Genomic DNA, 24,226 nt, shown 5'->3' with positions numbered 1-24,226 from the left:
CCTGAGCCAGTATTTACCCTGCACTGAAACGAAATAACTCACACAAATCTAAATCTCTCTCTGTACATGTTACATCTGCCCCACCTGCAGTGCACATGGTTTTGTCCATTTTCCAAAAAATTTGTACTGCGATCAGATCTGAATAAGGGCCTCTGTGTGAAACCTCCCTCACTCCTATTTTTATTACTGTTTTTCTTGCTTATTCACTTTCTCAAACAGTGTATGCATACCTCCCAACTTCTACAGTTGGGAGGTCGGGACTCTCGCGCGGCGGGGGGGGGTGGCCTCTCGAAAAGGGGGCGTGGCCTCACGGGATGACGCGTCCTCCGGCCGCAACTCCATTTTCCGCCGCTCGTCGGCGCTGAATAGATGCTGTGCGCATGCGCACAGCGTCTATTCTTGGCAGGCAGGGGGGACTCCCAACTGCCCCCCCCCCACCGCGGGACAGTTGTGGCCCCGGGCGCGATATTCGGGGACGTTCCTGCGGTGAGCGGGACAGTTGGGACGTATGTGTATGTGCCACTGTAGTTCAGAGAGAAGACGACTTGTTTTGAACTGTCAGTAACTGCGCACTGAGGAGCATGTAAAATTAACCCGCCGCCAACCTGCTTCTCCACAGGATGCCGCTGGGGGAAGCCGCTAGTCGCAGGAGCATGCTGCTGGGACCAACGACCATCCCGGGGCTGGTCATGGGAGCTCGCTTCTGGCAGCAGTCACCTGTACGGACGAGGATATGGTCACTCAGTGACCATATCCCCAGCTATTCTTGCTAGAATCGTACTGTATGTGCGGGGCTTAAGAGAGGGTGCAACAACAGCTGCCACCAACTATAACACAGAACCATTGTGTAATATAACATTAACTTATTTCAATTAAATGCAAGGTTATCTTTAATGTGTTTCAGGAAAAAGCAGTAATGAGATAGTATTGATTTGTTTTACTGGAATTTTAATTGATATTAATCTTTAACAATATTTCATTACAGGAATTGTAGTAAATACATCATCGTATGTCTCAAGAGCAGATGCAGAGTACAGACTTATTCTTATTGGCCATCAACAAGGTTTTACTCCAGGACTCAATTACTCCTTTCAGGTAAATCCGCATGATACCATTCATGGGGTGGCTGTATATTCTAGTAAGTTTGTGTATTTATGTGATAGTATGTAAACATACTGCCACTGACACATACCGTACCATGGCCAGTAAGAGGGTGTAAAACCAATGCCAATTGGACCCCTCACTAACTAGAACAAAAGACCACCTGTACAGTAAGATGGTTCTGGGATAATGGGCCGACAATGTCTATGTCAACAGCAGTGGTGTAACAATAGCCCCGCAGACCCCGCGGTAAGTGCATTTATTATAGTTATGCCACTGGTCGACAGTCACTAGGTTGACCAATATTGCTCGATACTGACTAGGTTGTCATACCCTAGGTCGTCAGTGACCGAAGGTCGACACACACTTAAGGTCGACATGTACATGTACACTCAAAAGGTTGACATCGTTACATAATAGTTAAGGCTGAATAAAGACTTGTGTCCATCGAGTTCAACCTTGGTTTTAAAACATGAGACATGAGTCGTCACCTTTTTTTTGTGTCTACATGGACACCATATAAGTGTACCACGTCCCCTCGCATGGCTCACTGCGCTGGGCACTAGTACTGTATAATGTACAGTAACTCTATACCCACTTGGATAGTTAAGTATGAACCAAGTTGGTATAAGCCAAAAAACATGAAAAAAATCCTTTTGTGTGTCGACCATGTACATGTTGACCTTAAGCTTATGTTGACTTTCTGTCATTGTCGGCCCATGGACAGGATACCTAGTAAGATACAGTGTTAAAGCTATTTTTCCACTAAGCTCATAAGAACATTTACAAATTTTCTTATTATTTCCAATTGTTGTTTAAGCAAATATCCCTGTCCTTCTCACATACAATATGCTACATTACAATAAAATGGCAGTTTGTGCAGCCAACTCCAATGCAGAAACTGATGACCTTATTTATATTTATTTAAAAGTTTCTTATATAGCGCAGCAGATTCTGTTGCGCTTTACGGAATGAAACAAACTGGGTAACAACAGACAGACTTGGAGGTTAGAGGGCCCTGCTGCAAGCTTACAATCTATAGGGATATAGGATGGAAACACAAGGACAGGCACCAGTAGTAGCATAGCAGTCCCACCAAGTTACAAGTCCAGAAGGGAAGCTATATAATACATAAGTGGTTCAGAGGGTTATGCGTGTGGTGCTTAAATATGATAGGCTTGCCTGAAGAGGTGAGTTTTCAGGGAACACTTGAAAGTCTGGAGGCTAGTGGGGAGTCTCATTGTGCGTGGAAGGGCATTCCATAGGATGAGAGCAGCCCGATGAAAGTCCTGTAATAGTGAATGGGAGCTAGTGATCCGTGCAGAAGAGAGACGCAGATCTTGTGCAGAGCGGAGTGGTCGAGATGGGAGATATTTTGTGATAAGTAAAGAGATATAAGCTGGTGCAATATGGTTAACAGCTTTGTATGTTTGTAGAAGTATTTTCTATGGACCTTATTTTGGTCCACACGCAAAGCTGCAAAATTCACAGCTTTGCACGTGGATGAAACCCACACAAACGCCCCTCCCCCCGCCGCATGGCTGTGAAGGACAGAGCCTTGGGTGTGGGGGCAAAATTATTGGATGGTCAGCGACCAGATTTAAGACACCTCTCTTGTGTCCGGTGCAACTGCCCACCCCTGGCACCCGCATCACAGGCTCATTTACATGGGAACGTCCAGCGATTTCATGGGATCACCCAGCATTTTCATGGGAATGCCTATGAAATGATGGGCCTTCCCCTCGCTGCGACCCCATGCCTGTACTGCTATGTGCAAATGGGATGGCAAACAAGCATTTCGCCGTGCCCTCTTGTACCAAGCGTCTGCACATGCGCATGCGCTCATGAACACACGGGGGAGCAATATGATCAGAATAAGGCCCCGAATTTTCCTCTACAGGTAGAAATCTCTTTTCTTAAACAGGAATAGCTAATACCCCTTTTCCACAAAAATCCTAAATCTGAACTGGGGTTTGGAACATGGTTTTAATCCAGGTCAGACCAGGGACAGACCACATTCTAACTTGGGCTCCAATGTGTGTTATTCCTGGGTTGGCGGCGTATACTCTGCAGTCTGCACATGGGTACAGTGTCTCTTCTGCTGGCTCTGGGAACTAACATTAGGCCACTCCCCATCATTCATGCTGTTTTTTATCTGGGGGTGAGCCCATTGTAGTCTCACAACATCTTGGGCCATATTCAGACCTGTCCATGGGCAGCGTGTGTTCAGAGCCCAGCAAGCAGGATAACGCTGCCCCGGCGAATGCATGCCCCCCCCCCACGCTGGCTGAGCCAATGTGCAGGACTACGAATGCATTTGTATGCGTACACATCTGTTTGCTTGCGTCCACACATAGGAGAAATCATTTGATGGTTACTTACCATCAAAGGATTTTTCCTCCTCTGCCCAGTGCGCACAGCCACTGTGTGACCCAGGAGTCACTTGACAGCTGCTCGTATGGACGCAATTTCGGGTGGGTGTTTGCTGGGGCCCACCCTGCATTTCTATCTTTTTGTGGGCACATCCATGAAACGCCGGGGATCCACCTTGAAACACATGTCAGTCGCCCGTCGTAGGCCAGCGAAGGCTACCCTTCACATGGTCTGTATGCAAGGAGATCCCGCGCATGCACACAGACTACCATGCGCATGCGTGGATTATGGATGTTCCAATGAGCTGCAAATTTGCACTGATAAAATTTGTGCATTTCATTTGTTTTCAGATTCAGGTGGAAAGGATTGACAAGAAACCACTGACTATAAAGGAAAGAGATACAAAAGTTTATGTTAGAATAACCCAGACAACAGGCCAATACTGGATAAGCAGTGACATGAATAATGATACCAGCACACAAGATAACCGTTTCATTGTGCAGTACTACAGTATACCAGAGTCTGACATCATCACCCTGGAAATACCTGTTTTGGTGTCAGTACAACTGATACAAGTTGAGGTACGTCCAAAGAGTTTTTGAACATATTTCATCATTTCTAATTCATCATTTTCCAATGTATTCAGATGATTCTGCAACAAAATTATCAACGTGCTACTTGTGATGTATGTTTTATGTATAGATGTCTCTGATGAGGTATAGAAGTATTCCATGGTAATTAAATTTACATTTAACCCCTTCACTGCTAAAGCACTTTAGCAACCCATTGCTTCCCAATAGTTGCTGATTATATGACAAGAAGGTGGTCCCATTTGTATTAGTTGACTTCTAGTAAAATATACCGGTTATGGTATAAAACTAAAGGTGCTTATGTGAAATACACGGTCCGGTTCTTTTGTTCTGGGGGATTTGAAAGGCAATTAATGGAGATAAATTCGGAGAGGCGGATATAATTGAACAGGTGTAGGTTTTATTGCTCACTGTCCTACAATGGGAATATCACGGCTTTTGGCGAACAGTTTACTGTGATTTCAATCAGTGGTACAATACACAGAAACCAATAGTACACACTTTAACATATCAGAATTTAAAGTACAGCGATGCCCTTGCTAAAATGCTGGAACCTAACTCAGAATATGGGCATACATCTGACAATACTTAGTATACGACTAACACAGGGTGAACTAACAACATCATCATCTCTAACATGTCAAGCAATCAACACTTATCCCGATGACACAAGTATGCGTCGGGCCCGATAACGTGTGACTAAGGGTACCGCTACCAAACGGTTGTCCTGAACCTGAGCCTAAGACTCGGCATGTGCACAGGAGTAAACGTACCACTGCCCTGAGAATGTGCCTTTAAGGAAGAGCCCGACCTTCCTACGGATAACTAGCCTGGGTCTCACTTGAATCAGGCCTTCCTATGGATCAATAGCATAAGTGTCACTCAAATCAGGCCTTCCTACGGATCAATAGCCTGAGTTGGGGCTCTTCCTCCAAGGAATCAGGGTTGCCTTGAATTGGCCTGCTTGGATCCAGGGGCGCCGTAGTGCTAGGGGAAGAAGACCCTCTTTAGCTGGGGAATCCTGTGGCTGCCCGCTAATACTGTATTCGCTACTACTAAAGGAAAATAGGCACCCCTTCCCACCTTCAACCTGCAGTAAACCTATAGGGCCTCATTGTCTCTCTGCTGGGGTTTACACTGAGGGGCTTCTGGGGGTTTATAACAAGAAGTCTGTTACTCCTCAGAATGGGGCATTTGAATTTGCCCTCTTATTAATCTCTCTAAGAGGGAGATTCTCTAAGAATCTCCACCCCCCCTTCGCCGCCCATCGCATTTATAATTATCGCATATGTTGTAACATATGTGATAATTAAGGCAAAGGACAGCTCTTGCGTTAAGAGCTGTCCTTTGCGGTGAGAGTTGCCGGGTCCCAGCAGGTCCTGGCGGCTCCCCCCTCCCTCACACACCTGGCGCTGCTGCTGCGCCGGGCTCTCCTCCTCCCTGCACCCGGAAGAGGATCAATGCAGGGAGGAGGTCAAAGGTCTGGGCAGCACAGCTCTGTGCTGCCCGGACACAGGTGAGGGGGAGGGGGCGATGCGGGGCGGCGGGGGGTCGGCCCGGGGCGGTGGAGGGTTGCGGTAGAAGCCCATTGGCTTCTATGGGGCATCGCCAGATATTTCTGCTTACAGCATCCCAAAATGCGGTAAAAACCCCGATAACGGGGTTTTTACCGCATTTTTCGCTTAGAGAATCTCCCCCTAAGTGACTCAGTCCAATCCCCCTCTGGTAGGGGAGTTCAGTTTATAAATTAGATAATAACATCTTGCTTTACCTTAAAGTCTTGATTGCCTTCTGTGTATATATATATATATATGTCCATCATACCTTTAATATCCTTTAATATGACTTTTGTAACTTTGGTCCAGTGTTCCTCAGACATATGTTGTGCAATCCCCCTTTTAGTATCTACTCCCATGGGGGCCAGGGGTCTGTCCTATCCGGCACCCCCTGAAGTGTACCTAATTCAGGCCTCACAGGCCGACTCACGTGATTCCTGAGTGGGTCATTGGAGTGCGTGGCTCTGGTGTCCAGCCTCCCAGTCCATTGGGGTGCGCAGCTCTGGCGTCCAGTAGAGATGGGCAAAACGGTTCATTAAGTTGAGCCGGGATCCGCCGGATCTCTCAGTGAAAAGATACGTATCTTTTGGGTGGGGCCTCGGCTTGCTTTAAAAAAAGGGGGAATATACATGACCGAGTGAAAACACTGATCGATGGCTGGGTGCAGAATCACCATCGATGGCAACCATCGATGGCGTCTGCGCCGATGGCCATCCCTGGCAGCAGCAGCTAATCTTTCTATCACTTGTAGTCACAGCACTGTACTCAGTCTACAGAGGTAGTACATCTCAGCTGCCACAGGTGGCAGCACTGAGATTAGGAAAACGCATTGTAAACTGAAACGGATCACCGTTTTGGGATCGGTGGCTCATTCCTCCTTGAGTGGGAGCCGTTCAAAAGATCCGGTTCGTTCGCGAACGACCCATCTCTAGTGTCCGACTCCAGCCTCCCAGTCCTGCGCGGGGAGCTGTCACCAGGTGCGGGCTGCTGCTGGCTGCTGGGAGTCCTGCTGCCGGGCACCGCCGGCTGCCGACAGCCACGGGACCCGTTGCTGGATGCTGGATGGTCCGGCTGTCAGGGGCTGCCTGACGCAGCCGCTGGGTCACTGCTGTCGGGTGCCGCTGCTCGCTCCTCTCTCTCTTCTAATCCGCACATGTGCGCGGCCGCTCCTGTTGCCGGCCAAAACCCGTCCTCTCTCCCGGCTCTGACACGCCGCTCTTCTCCCCACCTCTTTGCGCCACTTCCTCCTGCCAATCCCCACCAGGCTTCCCCTAGCCCTTTCCATCAGACTTGGTAAGTCCTGCCTCTGCCCCTCCACGTCGGCACCTGCAGGGTGCCACACTTACACACAGATTTCTGTCTGATCTATCTAGTGGGAACAAAAACCTGGAAGTGTATGGGAGCATATGACAATCAAAAAATTGTTCCCAAACACTTAAAAACAGACAGTAATCAGTCAGACAAATTGTTTAATCGTTCTGATATAACACATTTATCAAAGCCTATATATTTTTTTTCTGTTTCCCTGCATTTGTTTGGACATTTTTGATTGTCATATGCTCCCATACATTTCCAGGTTTTTGTTCCCACCAGATAGATCAGACAGACTGTACGTGTGTACGCACCTATAGACTGGCTCATGATAGACAGTCATATGGTTGACCAACTAATGGTTGACAGTTCAGGTCTACAACGCACGGCGGGGGGGGGGGTGTTGGGGGAGGGGGGAGAGAGCTCCTCAGATCTCCGGTGCCCTTTTATACAGTGCAGTGTAACTGGGTGCAGGGGGAGCAGCGGGCCCTGGGGATGGCTCGGGCCCCATAGCAACTGCACCCCCTGCACCTTAGGTAGTTACGCCACTGTATAAATAGTTACTATGTGCATAGTGCAGACTGCAACAAGATATCTATATAAAAAGAAAATGAACAGAGTTTTGACTGGGGTGTAAAAGGGCCATCTGAAAATCCTCGGGTTCAGCAACCCAACATTCTGACCCAGGTTATAAGAAGGGTTAATCTCAGGTCAGATCCAGGTAACCCAAGTCGAGTGACCCATGTTCCGTTCACACTATAAGGAGGAGGCAGTGTCAGCTCCAAATGCTGCCTATTCCTCCCCCGCCGCCCAATGATGTCAGCGACTTGGCTTGTTGCCGGGTTGCTGTGGGGGACCTTGCAGCACAGGTGCGACTCGGCATTTGCAATGTGAAAGAGGTATTAATAACTCTGTACATCATAGTGTAGAATTTTCAAAGTTTCTACCTGGTATTATGATATTTATACATTTGTTCACAAAAAAACATGTTCTATAAAATAAGTTATAGCAATAATATTGATTAAATAACAGATAAAAAAATGAATTTTAAATATATAGAACCAACATTGATTCAGGTGCTTCTTCGTCTTGATTACATTCATTCCACTTGTCTTAACATTTCTTCTCCCCTATTCTGCTTTGTTCTTCCAATCTACCCCTTTTTTTTAACCTTCCTGCCCCCTTTTTTTCTTTTTTATTCCGTCTAATCCCTCTACCCCACTGTCTCCTCTATTCTTTTTGCTTCCACCTATTTTTCCCTACTTTTATTTTATTAAAATTTTGTTTCTCTTTCTTTCTTTCTTTCTTTCTTTCTTTCTTTCTTTCTTTCTTTCTTTTTCTTTCTTTACTCTTATTTGCCCTACTAACTACTTCTTCCTCATTACATTAATATTAATAACAACAATATTTTGAAAATCATTAGTATTAACTAATCAATCAATTTGTTTTAGCTGGAGTACCAGAACACCACTGAGACATTCTACTTTGACAAGTCATATGGATCAAATCCTTTTATTCAGATACAAGCATCAAATTCATCATTAAAGGTAACTGCATATGAACTTATCATCAGGATGGCAGAAAACAAAGGGATTTGACAGATTAGTAGATAGTTTAAATAAGAGTAGAAAGCACATGAGGGGAGAGGCCCTGCTTGTTAGAGCTGCTTACATTGTAAAGGGGAAGGGCAGACAGCCAGGGGTGACGCAGATGGGGTAGAAAATGAGCGCGGAATAGGGGGTTCTGATGAGAGTTGGCTGGGTTTGGTGAAGAAGTGAGTCTTGGTGGGTGGAGCTTCAGAGTCAAGAGCACAGGTAAAGGATGCATTGTATAGGGGTGTGGCTTATTCGGGGCATACGAAAGAGAATAGGGGAGTGACATGAGTCAAAAATTAAAAGGGTATATTGCTAATAGCAACCAATCTAATTATATCTACCATTTTCTAATATGCAATCGATAAATAATAGAGCCAGGTTGCTATGGGCAACATCACCCTTTTTTATTTGTAGACGCTTTAGTCAATTTACCTCATAGTTAGGAGACAGGAAACATTCCAACTTATCAATAACAATGATCATATCCATATAGGCAAACTATTACAAATGCAGAAACTATTATAATACTTCAGTGCAATCAGTAGAGATTAAGGGCGAGATGTACTAACGGGAAAATGCGATAAAACACCAGTTTTACCGCATTTTCCTATGTATCAATACCCGTTCGCCCCGTTTTCGCAAGGGAGGGTATCGCCACCCTCTGGGTGGCGATATCCTATAGAAGCCTATGGGCTTCTTTCGCCGCGCGCCGTCCGACGTCCGCGCGCCCCCCCCCCTCCCGTCCTCCTGTGATCATCTCCTCCCCCTGGTGTCACAGCCGTCAGGACATCCGGCTTCAGGGGGGAGGAGGAGACACAGGGGGACGCTGGCAGCCGCCGGGAGGTGACGGAGACCCCCGCAGCCCACATCACAGGTATCGCGGGGGTCTCCGTTACCGCAGCCCGATGCTGGCCGCATATGTTAGTACATATGCGGTGGCATCGCGGCGGCTGCCGTGCGAAGGGCGGAGATGTATGTTGATACATCCCGCCCTATCTAATGTCTTTTTACCTAATCATGAAAGTTTAAACTTGCAGCATACCAGGAGAAATAGTCTACAACTTTCAGTTTCTAACCTGTTTTTATTATGAGCAATCATGGTCTCCTTGTGATTCATTTAAAATGACTGTTATTATAGTATGAATTTATAGAGAGTAAACGTGCCCATACATGGTGCGAGAGTGTCGTGCGATGCGATGCGCACTCCCGCGGGAATCCCATCGCACAGCACATACTGTAAAGTCTGTGCAGCTCTTGCTTTTTCAACTAGCTTCGGATAGCAAATCACCTTCAGAAATAGTTTATGACCATTACCTTTGTCTCAATATATATTTTTACTATGCAGGTTGGGATGCCATATACTTTTCAAGTTAACACCTACCCAAAAGTTCAGGATATTTACTATGTGGTAAGTATTAGTATTAATAAATATAAATATTTTTATGTCTATTTATCAAATCACCGGCATTACAGCAGATGGTTAAAGTATAGGAAGATAGTTGGTGGAACAGGTACAATTACTGTCCTTAAAAAAAAATGCATTATGGGATAGCTATTATACTGCGAGGGCCATCACTGATACTACCTGGTGATGACCATCGCATGCTGTGATGATGGGTAAATAGGGGGAATCCATAAAGCTTGTACAAATGTCAGTTTTCAACCAACATTCGTGTTTATTCATTACCAGCAACGGACTCGGCCGCCGAATTGGCCTTGGCATTTGTGCATGACCTTTGTCGCACACGTGCTAACGCTAGGCACACGCATGCGCGTGCCCACATGCGCATGTGCTGCCTCTCCCGGCTTGTAGGAGAGAGGGGAATAGCGGCGTGTGATGCCCCCCTCTTCCCTGGACCTCAGCGGCGCACAGAGAGAGCCGCCGGACCCACCGCCAGTCCAGCAGCTCTCTCTGTGCACCGATTGGAAGGCAGATCCTTCACTTACAAGAGGAAATCGGGCCACCTGGCCATCAGCCCTGCTGGCATTTGCCAGATGTCCAGTCCAGCCCTGTTCATTACTAATAGAAAGAACATTAAACAAGTATTGTAACAAATGACAATACACATGTGATGTATTGACAACTTGTGCAGTAGACTGCATTTTTATTCATCATAATGATCTGTAATGTTTACCTTTATAAAGGAAATATAATCTTTTTTTTACATAACATTTTTTTATTTAAATTTGTACAACAAAAGTGAGCGACACTGGCACTTTTAGTGGATATTTTGTACATCTCTCATAGAGATGTTGCCACTCAAAAGGGTTATCATTACTGTTATGTAAAATTATTATGTTATCAAAATTGTGTGCAGTACAGGTAACGATAACTGGCTTTTATGCAAGTATATGTATATATGCGATGCAGTTAAGATCCCGGCGGTCGGGATCCCGGCGTTCAGAATCCCGACGCCGGAATCCCGACCGCCGAAATGCCGACACTTTCTCCCTCCTGGGGTGTCCATGACACCCCTGGAGGGAGAATAAATTAGTGTGCCGAGCGTAGCGAGGCACCGGGCCCACTGCGTGGCGAGCGCAGCGAGCCCGCAAGGGGGGGCGATCCACGTCCCCCCCTTGTCGGCATTTCGGCTGTCGGGATTCCGGCGTCGGGATTCTGAACCCCGGGATCCCGACTGCCGGGATTCAATACTGAATCCGTATATATTGATGTGTCCTCATACTTCTATCCCTATTGTGCTGTATGGTGTGAGATGCCGCAACACGGGAAGCAATTTTTGTGCTTGAGAACTTTTTCCCAAGTTTGCATCATAATTTGGTAAGAGTGTGATCAGTAGCTAATAGTGTACTACTGTAGTGCTGGGTACACACTAGGCAACACTGCAGTGGTATGCAGTCATTAGGTTGATAGTTAATAGGTTGACCACTATTGGTTGGCACCCACTATCGGTTGACACATGAAAAAGGTCTACATGCATTAAGTTGACATGATCAAAAGGTTGACACAAGAAAAATGTCAACATGTAAATGGTTGACATGGAAAAAGGTTGACATGAGTTTTTCATGATTTTTTGTTAAAACCGACTTGTTCTTACTTTACCATCCCAGTGGGCATAGAAGGAGAATATAAAAGTGTGCCGAGCACAGCGGGGTACCATGCCAGAAGCATGCTAACGCAGCGCGTTATTCAAGGGGAAGCATTACACTTATATGGTGTCCATGTTGACCTCTGCCAATATAGACACCCACAAAACCTAGAAACTTATGTTGACCTTTTACAGTTTCGGCATTTTTCCTGGTGAACTTTTGCATGTGTTGATCTGTTCACTATGTTGACCTAATGTCAACTTTTTTCTGTGTCAACCTTTTGCCTGTTGGCCAATAGTGATCGACCTATTGGCTCTCGACCTAGACACTGTCGATATAATAATCCACACCCAAACGAGATGTTGATCAGGATTTCCCTTGAACTCCATAAAAATACTATTGTGCGTACACACTGAGCCGGTCAACAAAATACATTGTCCCGGTCAGGTCCGTTCGGAAGGCAATATGCGTTTGCATGGGGGCGATGTTTTTGCATCTGCGCATGAGCAGACACTGAGTGCATGGGCGGCAGGTGGGGGGGAAATCGTCCGGTGACGTGGGCGCCTTGTAGTAGTTGAAATAACTGGATGCCAGCTGCCCGTCCACTTCCTTCAGAGCGCATACGCACATCTAAGGTTGCTCTGAGCATCCTTAGATGTGCGTGTACCTTCCACATCATTCGATGGTCGGCGACCATCGAATGATGTGGGTGTTCCCCCACAGGCTGCAAATGGATGTTTGCGTCCATTCACAGCCAGTGCTTGCGAACACACACTGCGAATGGGTGGTGGCTAGGCCACCATTCGCAAGGTTGGGTTTGGTGGAATCAACCAGAATAACCCCCATAGTGCGTAAACACTGGATGATGTACGAATATATGTTTTGACTGGTCATTATCATATATATAGTTTAACCATTTGAGTGCCAAGTGAAAAATGCAACATATATTGTGAATATAAATGTATATCTCCTGAATACGCTTACACACAGTAGTAATTATTATTTTGCATACATTGATCAGTGTTGTCAAATAATCCAAATCTATTTTTGTAGGTTTTGACCAATGGGATGGTAGCGTCTGCCGGCAAGAACAGAACAGCGTTCACTCTTACACCAGGACAGAACTGGGCTCCCACAGCTCAATTAGTAGTTTATTTCCTAAATATTTATGGAGGCTTTGGAGATATTGTGCAAGCAACTGAAACACTTTACATTTTAGGAACATTAAATAACAAGGTACAATTTTATTATCATTTTAAAATCTTTCATAGATTGTTTATTTAATGCTGTTTGGTTGTAATGTGCATTCATGTACAGTGTATTTGCTCCACGATTTAGAGGTGAACATAAAAATGGTATGCTTGTGTATGAGCAAAATGCATCTGCTTACCTGCTTTTGTACATGTCTATGCAGTGTAAGATAAAGTATAGGTAAAATCTAGGGGGTTATTCTGGTTGATTTGCTCAGATGTGAATTTGCATCCTTGCGAGTCAACCAAACCCTGCCTTGCGAATGGTGAAACATCCATTCACAGCCTGCAGGAGAACACCCACATCATTCGATGATCGCCGACCATCGAATGATGTGGAACGTGCACGCAGATCTAAGGTTGCTCAGATCAACCTTAGATCTGCATGCACATTCTGAGGGAAGTGGGCGGGCACCTCACATCCGGTGATGTCAGCTGCCTGGACCCCGTACCCGTGTCATCGGCCCATTACCATGAGAAAACCCAGTGTTCTCATGGGAACGCCCATGGAACGCGAGGCGTTCCCATATGCTAATGAGGCTGGCGGGATTTAGGATTAGACTAAGGGTGGGTGTGGTCAGGATTAGGGCTAGGCAGAAGGGGTAAGACTGAGGGAGGGTTAGGTTTAGGCTGTGGGGTAGGAAGGTTAGGGTCAGGCACTAGGCTGCGGGGATGGAGGGTTGGTGGAATGCAGGGGGGAAAATGTATACTTACCAGACCCTTGTCAGAATTTCCTGCATTGGGATGCCAGTGTCGGTATTCTGACCATTGGCATCACCGCTAGTGGTCATCTGTATGTATTCCCCTATTCCTCTCAGTCTACATTTCATAGCTAATGTATTTAGGTGAAGTTTAATATAAGATGCATCTCAATTGAGTATGTTAACACACCGGATCCATCTTTCCAATTGAAAGGGACTGCATGACACATGCAACTGTATGAACATATGGATACAAGTTGTGCTTCTGCAATGTTAATCAATTTTGCCCCAGGATATGTTTGTACATCAGATAATTACACTTATGTGTAACTTTAAATCAGCCCTCATTCTTCATTTTCTGTTGCTAAATTACCAGTTGTGCCATCATTAATTTAGGACCTTTTGAATTCTTTAGGTTCGTTTATCATGGAGTAAAAACCGATCTGGACCATTAGAAGATGTTTCCTTATCCATCAATGTTCTGGAATCACGTTCTGTAGTGGGTTTACGAATTGTTGAAAAAAGTTCCACACTTCTGGGAGATAAAAATGATATTACTGCAAGTAGAGTGAGTATACATAGAGTATACAGTATATTACAGGTGCACTGGCTGAAAAAAAATATTTTCTAATGTATACTGTACTTTTATTTTCAGCAAATGTTGATTAAACGCTTAACTGGTTATTTTTTCCACAAAATGTTCCACAAAAAAATAATAAAAAAAATAATAAATAAATATATATATACATTTTTGTAAATTATAGCTATTTATTCCCGAAGCAGTATTACTGGTTGGGTGAAAAAACCTCCCGCATTTATCTGCCACACAACCTCCCCCTCCGCCGGTCAAATACCACCATTTGTGGCTCTTCGGGGAGGGTAAGGGGCTAAAATGCTGCAAATTGGGGCGGGTCGCGATGACATCAAGATCCAGCCCCATCCCTGGAAAACAGTATGATTAGATCCAATCTACACAGACATCAGTGTTCATTTAGGTCTCTTAATCCAGTGCTGCCCCTGTCTTCCTTCAGCCATCACATGATAGTGGCACTAAGGGCCTGATTCAGACCTTCTTGCCTATATTCACTGCCTACCGAGCAGGTAAATGCCACCCCGCCAAACACACCCCCGCCACCCAAATCCCTGTGCTACCATGCGAGCGCATGTGTACGCTTACACATACACTCGCATGCGGGTGCATGGAGGAAAAATCATTTGACTGTCGCTCACCATCAAATGATTTTTCCTCCCTTTGCAGATAAAAGTAAGTCTATATTTACTTTTATCCTGGACAGAGGTGGCCGAAATAGGGGTGGGCGCAGATGTCATGTGACAAGCAAGCAGGGGCACAACCTCGATCTGGCTCACCCAGAATTTCTATTGGCGAGCCCACCATTTTTGTTAGTATGCCAATGGAACACTGGGGGGCATGCCGGAACGCCCCCTGCCTGTCACTCAGTCAACGAGCACCTCGGCTAATGAAAAATTTGCTGAAGGTGCTCGCTGTGGGAGATTGCACATTCGCAGACCCCTGCCATCGGCTGGGGGAGCAAATTCAGACCACAGCGTGCAGGCCTGAATTGCCCCCAGAGTGTCATTATGTGTCATCACTTTTGGAATGAGAGACTCTCCCACATTTAGCACACTGCATTTTTCTGAAAATGTTAAGGCTACTGTATGTGAGCGGCCAGAACAAAGCCCAAGCCGTTTGGCGGGCAGCACTTACCTGATCGCTATGTTGCGAGTATACGCAGCCTAGCGAACAGGACTGAATCAGGCCCATTGTACACTTAGTCCTACAACAAAAGCGTGTAGTAAGCACATGGCTTTATTTTAAAAAAATTGTGTCTCTGCAACAAGCACTCACTTATAGGTAGACATTTACATTGTTATAACTGAGGGAAATATGGAAATGTTTATTTATTATTTTTTTAAATGTTGTTTTGTATATTGTGGGATCTTGTTTATCTTATACCACAACCTTTTCCATGTAAACATTGATTAATAATGTTTCCTTTTTATGTTTCAAGGTTGATGAGGAGCTAAACAGTTACAATCAGGTATGGCTGTATATGAAGTTATGAATGCTCCCCATTAGTAGTAAACAAGAAAAGAAAATCACACACACATTACAGTACCTTATTGCTTCTAACAGATTTATGCATCTATTACCTTAAAGTATATTGTACAGTGCTTGAACAACCAATAGGCTGATTAAGCTGTAGTCTAGGACACCTGCACTGAGATAATAATGAGCTAGATACAAGTACATTTACAGTAGAGAGAGTCTTGACTGAACTCTCAAAACTGAAAGTGGTTAAATCAATGGGGCCAGATGGGATACATTCAAGGATCCTAAAAGAGCTTTAATGGATGTTGGTATCACCATTAACAGAATTATTTAATTAGTAGTTAGCTACAGTTGTAATTCCAGTAGACTGGAAATCTGTGCAGGTAGTCCCACTGAACAATAAAGGAAGCAAGGAAGAGGCAAGCAACTAGCAACCAGTGAGCAATGTAACAAAGAAACGAGGAAGGCAAGTCAGATGCTTGGTTACATAGGGAGAGGAATTAGTAGAAAGAAAGAAGTAATATTGCCACTGTATAGGTCATGACCTCATCTAGAATACTGTGTCCAGTTCTGGAGGCTATACAAAGAAGGGAAACAGAAATGGTGCATGGTCTACACCACATAACTTGCAAGCAATGACTTAAAGATATGTATAGTTTGTAGCAGACAGTCGAAGAAAAAAAAAAAAGGGGGGGGGGTGCAATTATAGGAACTTTGAAATATACCATGGGTTTTAACAAGGAACAGGAGGGAGACCTTCTTCAAAAGAAAAGATTAGAACAGAAAGACACATGCCTACGCTCTAAAGAGGTAGGTTTAAAGGATACTTGAGAAAAATGTATTTTACTGAAAGCGTAGTGGATAGGTGGAATAGTCTCCCATCAGAGATAGTAGAGGCTCAGACAGAAGAGCAATTTAAACATGTTTGTGATAGACATAAGAATACCCTGACAAAGAACTAATGAACAAATATGGCGGAGGTTACAAACGGTAAAAAAGGGGCACACTGGATTGAACATGTGATTCTTAACTGTCATCAAAGACTATGGGCAGTATTCAATGAGAAAAATTCGCTGTGATTTCTGGAGAGTTTGTGCTTTTCACGCGGTGGAGAGAGGTTTTTTTTCTCCAAAGGCGAGCCACCCTATTCAATGTGAAATATTCTCCGTCTTTCTAAGTGATTCTCGCCGTCTCTCTCCGTGTAGAAATTCTCCATCTTTTGATGGAGAGCAGGAATGTGAACTTTTAAACTAAAAGGGTGTTTTTTTTAATTTTGGTGTCAAAAAATCAGGTTTTTTTTTCTGTGAAGGGCCATGTTATTTTTATTCATGTGCCTATAGCACATGAATATATATTTAATTTTAAAAAAAATATTTTTTTTAATTTTTTTTTCTTTTTTTTTACACAGTGCAGCCAGCAGGGGGCCGGAGCGCTCGAGCCGCTCATTAGATATTCATATATTCACTGCACCCGATGCACGTTCGGGTACAGTGAATACTGGGTCCCCCGCTGGCTATAGGGGGGGCAGCCTGTGCTGCCTGGGTCCAGGGGAGCCCTGCTCCCCACCCCATATACCCTGCAGCAGCCAAGAGAGACTTTAATCTCTCTTGGCTGCTACGTCCCCCGGCTCCCTGACAGCTCCCTGCCGCGGACGCTCGTCCGCTGCAGGGGTTAAGACTCGCCGCGAGTGGCGGCGAGTCTTTAACACTTTGAATAGGGAGAGCAGGAGGCTCTCCGGAACACGGAGAGTGCATGGCGAGAGAAAAAATCTCTCGCCATGCACGGAGAATATTTGACATTGAATACTGCCCTATGTTTCTACAGGAGCAGGGGGGAGGAGTTGGGGAGGGATACAATGAAAGAAAATGAAAACTTAAATAATTTAATACAGATATTATTTAAAGAATGTCGTTTGTTATCTACTCATCTTAAGATGGTGTGGAGGGTAAAGTCCTTTTAGAGTAACTACCAGATGGAAGTGCTGATGTGACCATGTTAAAACGTAATACTTTATATGCATTGTGCTACAGTGGCATCTAGGGGACATCATGTCATTATGTTTAGAGTCATCCACATTCCTCATAAGCCAAAGTCTCCTTTACACTTCCACAACATCATTCGATCATGCCAAGATCAAACATGTCATTTGTACAACTACATATTAATGGTGATAGCCTGTGCCGGGTCGCTACAAGTAGTCTGGTGCTTTTAAAACTCTTAATTGGGCCCTGATTCTGCCCTATGCATTCTATATGGTTTTTTTTTAAAGTTTGAATTGTCAAATAAGGAGCTATGATGAGTTATCGATAGGTTTTCTCTTCTCATTTTTTTCTTGTCCCACCAGGGCGTTCCAGCATTTCTGTCTGATGCCATGATCTATAATACATATGGTAAGTTTTTAAATTATCTTTAAACAATTTGCTTAAAACACACAGAAAATTTATTTAGTTTGGTTTGTTATGAGAGCGCAGTGTACAGTGTATTTTACATATACAGGTACTACATGTTATGTATTGTATACCAGGTATTAGGGTTTATTTACACTGTCTACATATATATGGTTGGGTGTGGTATAGCACACCGACAGTCGGGATTCCGACAGTCATTAGCCTGACGTTGGAATCCCGACTGCCCGGACTCAGACAGTTGGGGGAGCGCAACGAAGCCCCTTGCAGGCACAGTGGCTCACTACGCTCGCCACCTATTCTATGGGGGTCGTGGACCGCCATGAGGGAGAATAGCCGGTGGCCATCGGGATCCAGAGTGTCAGGGTTTTAACAGTCGGGATGCTGACGTCGGTGTAAGGACTGCCGGAATCCCATCTGTCTGTGAGTCATCCGACACTCATATGTTTATGCTACAAAGGGTAGCCAGTCAAAAAGTCAACAGTGTCGAGGTCGACCACCAAATGGTGAAAACGGACATGGTTGACATAGACAAAAGGTTGACACAAGCAAAACTTTGACATTGCACATCCCCTCGCAAGTTAACGAGGGGACTTGGCAGCGGGGGGAGGGGGGATAATGCAGCAAGGTGGCATCTCTGGTGCTCAGTAAGGTGACAAGCAAACTCAGCAGACCAGAATCAGACCCATGGTGTTTTTGTCTTTCACTACATTTATCACTGATTGAAATAAATAAGTACATCTGCCAATACGTCTGATAATGACTGCCAGGTGATATTATAATTATCGTTATTATTATTATTTTAGGGCCTCGTGTGCAGATAATGGAAGAAATGAATCCACCCACACAAGCCCAGCTAATTTCCCCAGAAACCTGGATTTGGCTAGAAACTAATATAAGGTATAGTAAAGTGTATATTTCATGCTATATCACGGAAACTGAAATTCTTTGGTTGATATGGGTTAACATGGGCATTTTTGCATATCATGTATTGGATACATGCACACAGCGTGTGTCCAGAAAATTAGATTATGAGAATGTCCTAGGCCCTGTAACTCAGCCTTTGGTCATTTTTGGTCATTTTTTATTTTATATAGTCATTTAGCATTGACATGTATAACATGTTTACTGCCAACAGCAGTGGCATAACTACCATTCATACAGGGATTGCAGCTGCTAAGGGGTCCGAGTGCCTCCAGGGCCCGCTTCTACCCCTGCACCCAGTTACACTGGTCTAGAAAAGAGCCCCCACCGCACCATGACATTGGCAACGCAGGGGCAAACCCAGGATTTTCAGTAGGGGGTTTCCAAAGGGGTGGAGCAAAGCACGGAGATGGACACTTAGGTGACCCAGTATATACCGGGTCAGTTAAAGTATTATAGATAGACCAAATGTATATAAATAATAATATATATATCTATATGTATATACATACTGTATATATATGCACACACACACACACACACACATATATACATATATATACAGTATATACATACAGGGGCTTCAACAGCAGTGTAGACCCCTGGGCATAGCAATGTATTGGGGCCCCTACCGATCCTTCAGTGGTAGGGGTGGGGGAAGCTTTGATGTCTCGCGGGTGGTAGAGGGTATTATATCAACCGCTCAGCATGTAGGGCCTGGATCAGTAATTTCCACTAATTACCCCTTTACTGCACAGATGGTGGAAGATGGGGTGGGAGGAGGGGGCATTGGGCTGAATGAACGGGTCCTGATACATAACTTCCAGGGTGGTAGAGGATGTTTAATATGCAGAGAAGGGGTGTATAGTGGAGTGGGCTTATTATTCATAATTTTCTGGTGTGAGAACAGCTTGCTTGACTGCAGATATCTCCAGTTCCCGAAAAAAGATTTCATAGATTTTAATGGAATTAAAAACTAGAGAATCCCACCTACCAAATGGTACTGGGGACTAGGGGATCAGAGTTCAGGAGGCAGAGCAATCTGCCAACGAGTATATAAAACTACATACCAGGTGTGTGGAGCTGGAGCAGTAACCAGTTCAGGGCCGGTGCTAGGGTGTCTGGCGCCCTCCTGCAAACCATACATTTTGCTCCCTTTCACATTGCCATTGCAACAAGCTGCAGCACGATTGTGGGAGCTTATGCAACATGCGATCCTATGGAGGATCTCGGGTGCATGTACATGTATGCATACACCATCTCAGTGCTGTGTCCGCAAAATGTTGCAGGCACTAAAGGTGCCCATACACGCTGCGAGAATCGCATACATTATGGGCTAGATCGCATTGCATTGCACCACATGCATGCAATGTTTGTGCAATGTGATCCGAAAGCAGCACAAAAAGTATGTGCAGCACATACTTTTTGTAGTGTGCGTTGCGATGCCCGCGGGTGCGCACATCGCATCGCACGCTGCTATTGCAGGAGGCAGTGACAGTGAGGGCTGAGGCAGCTTTAGCAGAGCAGGGAGGGAGACAGCGTCTTTTCAGCATGGCGCCTCCCTGCTTTGCAGGAGCTGCTGAGTGGGTAGCGCCGGCCCTGAACCAGTTGCTGGAAGGCTGATATCTCTGGTTCTGGGAAAGTAGAGACAAGCTACTAGTGTCCATCAAAGTGGGAGAGTCCCAGTTTTTCGAATATACCCTCAGAAAAACTCAAAGTCAGACAGAACCTGAAATATCTGACTAGGAAGAGTAATTAACAGGCTTGGATGGGGACCACTGCTTTGAAGTCAGATATCTCTGGTTCCTAAGGGACAATTTTTAAAATTCTTGCACCCATGGAAAGAGGGACCCTCAGCTTTCAGCCTAGGGTCCTTAGAAACCCCCCTGTGGTACTGGGTACTCAGAAATCCCCCCTGTGTGCGCTACTGCAATGGGAGCCCTGAACAACCCCGCCCCCACCTTTCCCTTGATGCCGAGGATCTTATTCACCCTCACCCCCTGCCTAGCAGACTCGGCACCTGCTGACCTCCAGCAGCCACTTCTTTGAGTGAAGCAGAGCTAGGCCTCCTATTCTCATACAAGGTTGACTTGTCCATGCCTCCAAAAAGGCAGCACCATGGTGCAGGCTAGCCGCTTGGTTTGCTCTTTGTCTAAACCTGGCTTTCCCTGCCACCAACCTCCCCATTTACCCTGTAACAGTGTCACTGACACTCTGCAGGATGTAGCTCACTACATAGATTGGTGAGTCACCCCAGTGTGTGACCCACTGTACTCTCTTCCTCTGTATGTGTGTCCCCCTGTACTCCACTACACTTGTATATGAACCCCCCCCCCTCCTCCTGTGTTTGAAATTCCCTTTACCACTTAATCCTTGATTACACACAGGGTTGGTAACTGTACCCGTGAGTGTGTGAGTGTGTGTGTGTCTGTGTGTGTTTGACACCTTGTCCCCCCTAACCTCTCCATCTCTGTGTTTGACCCTTCTATATCCCCTCACCCCAGTGTGTGACCCCCCTGTACTCACTATCAGGGTGTTTGTGAAACCTTGTACCCACTACTCCTGTGTGTGTGACATATTGTCTCCCCTATCCTCCTTATGCACATTATAGATACAGTAGTACCTCTTATGCACATTATCCACACAGTAGTGTCCCTTATGCATGTTATCCATACAGTAGGTTGTAGCAGCACACACACTCTACCATACACCCAGCATATTGGCTGCATGCATACTCCCCTTGTGAAACAATATAAACCAGTGCTCCCCTAGAATTTGATACAGTGTTGGGGTTTGTGCATATGGGCGCTTAGGTGATGAAACAATTTAGATAAAATTAATTGTATCTAAATTGTTTCATCAACTAAGCGCCCATATGCACAAACCCCAACACTGTATCTAAACATTTTTAAGGCCTGTGGTGAAGGTCTTAAAATGCGCCTCCATTGTTAACGCCACCCCAGTATTGACGTCAACCCGAAGCGTGGCGAGCGCAGCGAGCCCCGCGAGGGTCGGCGGTACGCGGAGGTACGCGTCCTCTGACTTTTTCATACCCCCACTATCCACGTCGGCGTGGAGTTGAGAATAGAATAGTGTGGCGAGCGCAGCGAGCCACCGAGCCCGAAGCGTGGCGAGCGCAGCGAGCCCCGCGAGGGGACGCGGATACCTGTGAAGCCCGCGAGGGGACACGGATACCTGTGAAGTATCCGCGTCCCCTCGCGGGGCTCGCTGCGCTCGCCACGCTTCGGGCTCGGTGGCTCGCTGCGCTCGCCACACTATTCTATTCTCAACTCCACGCCGACGTGGATAGTGGGGGTATGAAAAAGTCGGAGGACGCGTACCGCCGCCCCTCGCGGGGCTCGCTGCGCTCGCCACGCTTCGGGTTGACGTCAATACTGGGGTGGCGTTAACAATGGAGGTGCATTTTAAACCATCAGGGGGGGTTTCCTATATATCCTATGGGCCAACCATAAAAGCGGGATCGAAATCGGATCGCATCGCATCGTTCAATATCGTGTATGTGCATTTGTGGTATCCGATGCGATGCGATCCGATTTTTATACGGAGAATAGCATGGTGCGCAATTAACGTAGCGGGCGCCCAGATAGGAAACAAGTACCTTTAATTTGACACAACTTACTGGCCAATGATGACAAATATCATGGTCACATTAAAAATTAATAGAAACATATAATATTATTACATTAAATCTATTTGAATTCCCACTGGTTAGAAAAGTCAAAGATAAGGATAAAGACAGTCTTAGTGAGGCTTGCCTTATTAATAGTAATGTCCCTTAATAGTTAGTAGGGATTAATAGAACAGTTCTATACTAGGAATTATACTAGGAGTTTGATTTGGATTGCTGTGCAACAGCCAGTTGGGTAACAGTTAAACAGTGACAGTACAGATATACATAACATACAGATATAGGCTACATGTACCCTGAGGATTAAAGACGCAGGGAACACATACCCGCTGAGCTGCACAGCGCCTAGGCAGCCATCACCTGCGCCACTGGTTGTTGCAGCAGCCAGGTAGGTAACAATATAGGCAGAGACGGGATGCGGTCATTTGGTCGAATGCATTATGGTCGAATGTCATTACATCGAATCCATTAGGTCGAATGGGTTCGAAAAGGTCGAAATGATTCTAGGTCGAAAGGTCATTAGTTCGACAGGTCATTAGGTCGACAAGGTCATTAGTTCGACATTGTCTAGGTCGACATTCACAAAGTCGACATGGGGTTTTTCACTGTTTTTTGAGCCGACATGTGCTGACAGGCGGTATTTCATGCCCTACCATCCACTAGGGCGTGGTGGGAGAATAAAATAGTGTGCCGAGCGTAGCGAGGCACCGTGCCCGACGCATTGCGAGCGCAGCGAGCGATGCGAGGGGATGCAGTGCACTTTAAACTGTGTCCATGTCGACTGTGTTGACATTCAGGTAAAAAAACAGTGAAAAACCCCATGTCGACTTTGTGAATGTCGACCTAGACAATGTCGAACTAATGACCTTGTCGACCTAATGACCTGTCGAACTAATGACCTTTCGACCTAGAATCATTTCGACCTTTTCCCATGTCGACCTAGAATCATGTCGACCTTTTAGCAATTCGACCTAATGGATTCGATGTAATGACATTCGACCATAATGCATTCGACCAAACGATCCCAACCCGCAGAGACAGTACAGTTATCACACAGGGAACTCATACCTGCCGAGCTGCACAGCGCCTAGGCACTTATGTATGAAATAGTGCTAAAGTAATGTATGTCTAAACAGCAGAATAAATAATAAACAAAAAGACACACAAAATATCACAAATGACACACACACACACACACGTAATCCAAGAGTTGGCAGGAGCTTCACTGTATGGGTAAAAAAAGAGCTGTTGGTGCAACTTTCCCTATTAGTGGAGCCAGGATCCATACAGTGCGCTCCTCACAGTGATCCTTCTCTGCTGATTGCAGACTGTGGACAGCCCAGAATGCACAGCGCTGGTCTGCTATGTGGAAGTGCGGTTCTTCACTCATGTGTTTTGCATCTGGTATCCTTCCCTGACAGGTGCAGGGAGTGTTGCGATCCCTCACTGCAGTTATGGGTTGCTCGGTCAGCATGCAACCCCCCTTTCTCCCATCTTCCTTCCTCCTGGGTATTGCTGGCAGTATGTTGCCAGATAAAGCGGCTGTGGTCCCATGTTTTGTGCCTGGTTCTCTGGGCCCCTTAAACCTTTGGGACCAGTATGGTTGTCCCCTTAGACCCCCATGTCACCTGGCCTGATACCATGTCAGTGTA

At 45.6% G+C, this 24,226-nt stretch overlaps 1 protein-coding gene across 2 annotated transcripts in view; it reads left to right on the top strand.

Annotated features, from left to right (window-relative positions):
- Positions 1-24,226, top strand: part of LOC146064101 (CD109 antigen-like) — a 160,218-nt gene that overhangs the window by 89,750 nt on the left and 46,242 nt on the right. For both annotated transcript variants that reach the window (XM_083177200.1, XM_083177201.1), the window contains 9 exons: positions 986-1,095; positions 3,825-4,055; positions 8,383-8,478; positions 9,872-9,934; positions 12,628-12,810; positions 13,941-14,093; positions 15,556-15,585; positions 17,941-17,986; positions 18,808-18,901. In XM_083177200.1, the coding sequence (XP_083033326.1) occupies positions 986-1,095; positions 3,825-4,055; positions 8,383-8,478; positions 9,872-9,934; positions 12,628-12,810; positions 13,941-14,093; positions 15,556-15,585; positions 17,941-17,986; positions 18,808-18,901 (1,006 nt within the window). The remainder of the gene's footprint in view (positions 1-985; positions 1,096-3,824; positions 4,056-8,382; positions 8,479-9,871; positions 9,935-12,627; positions 12,811-13,940; positions 14,094-15,555; positions 15,586-17,940; positions 17,987-18,807; positions 18,902-24,226) is intronic.

This window comes from Crinia signifera, chromosome 3 (genome assembly GCF_055691185.1).
Source record: "Crinia signifera chromosome 3, ASM5569118v1, whole genome shotgun sequence".
Lineage (NCBI taxonomy): Eukaryota > Metazoa > Chordata > Amphibia > Anura > Myobatrachidae > Crinia > Crinia signifera.
Note: the sequence above shows the minus strand (reverse complement) of the source record. Positions and strands in the feature narration are given on the sequence as shown.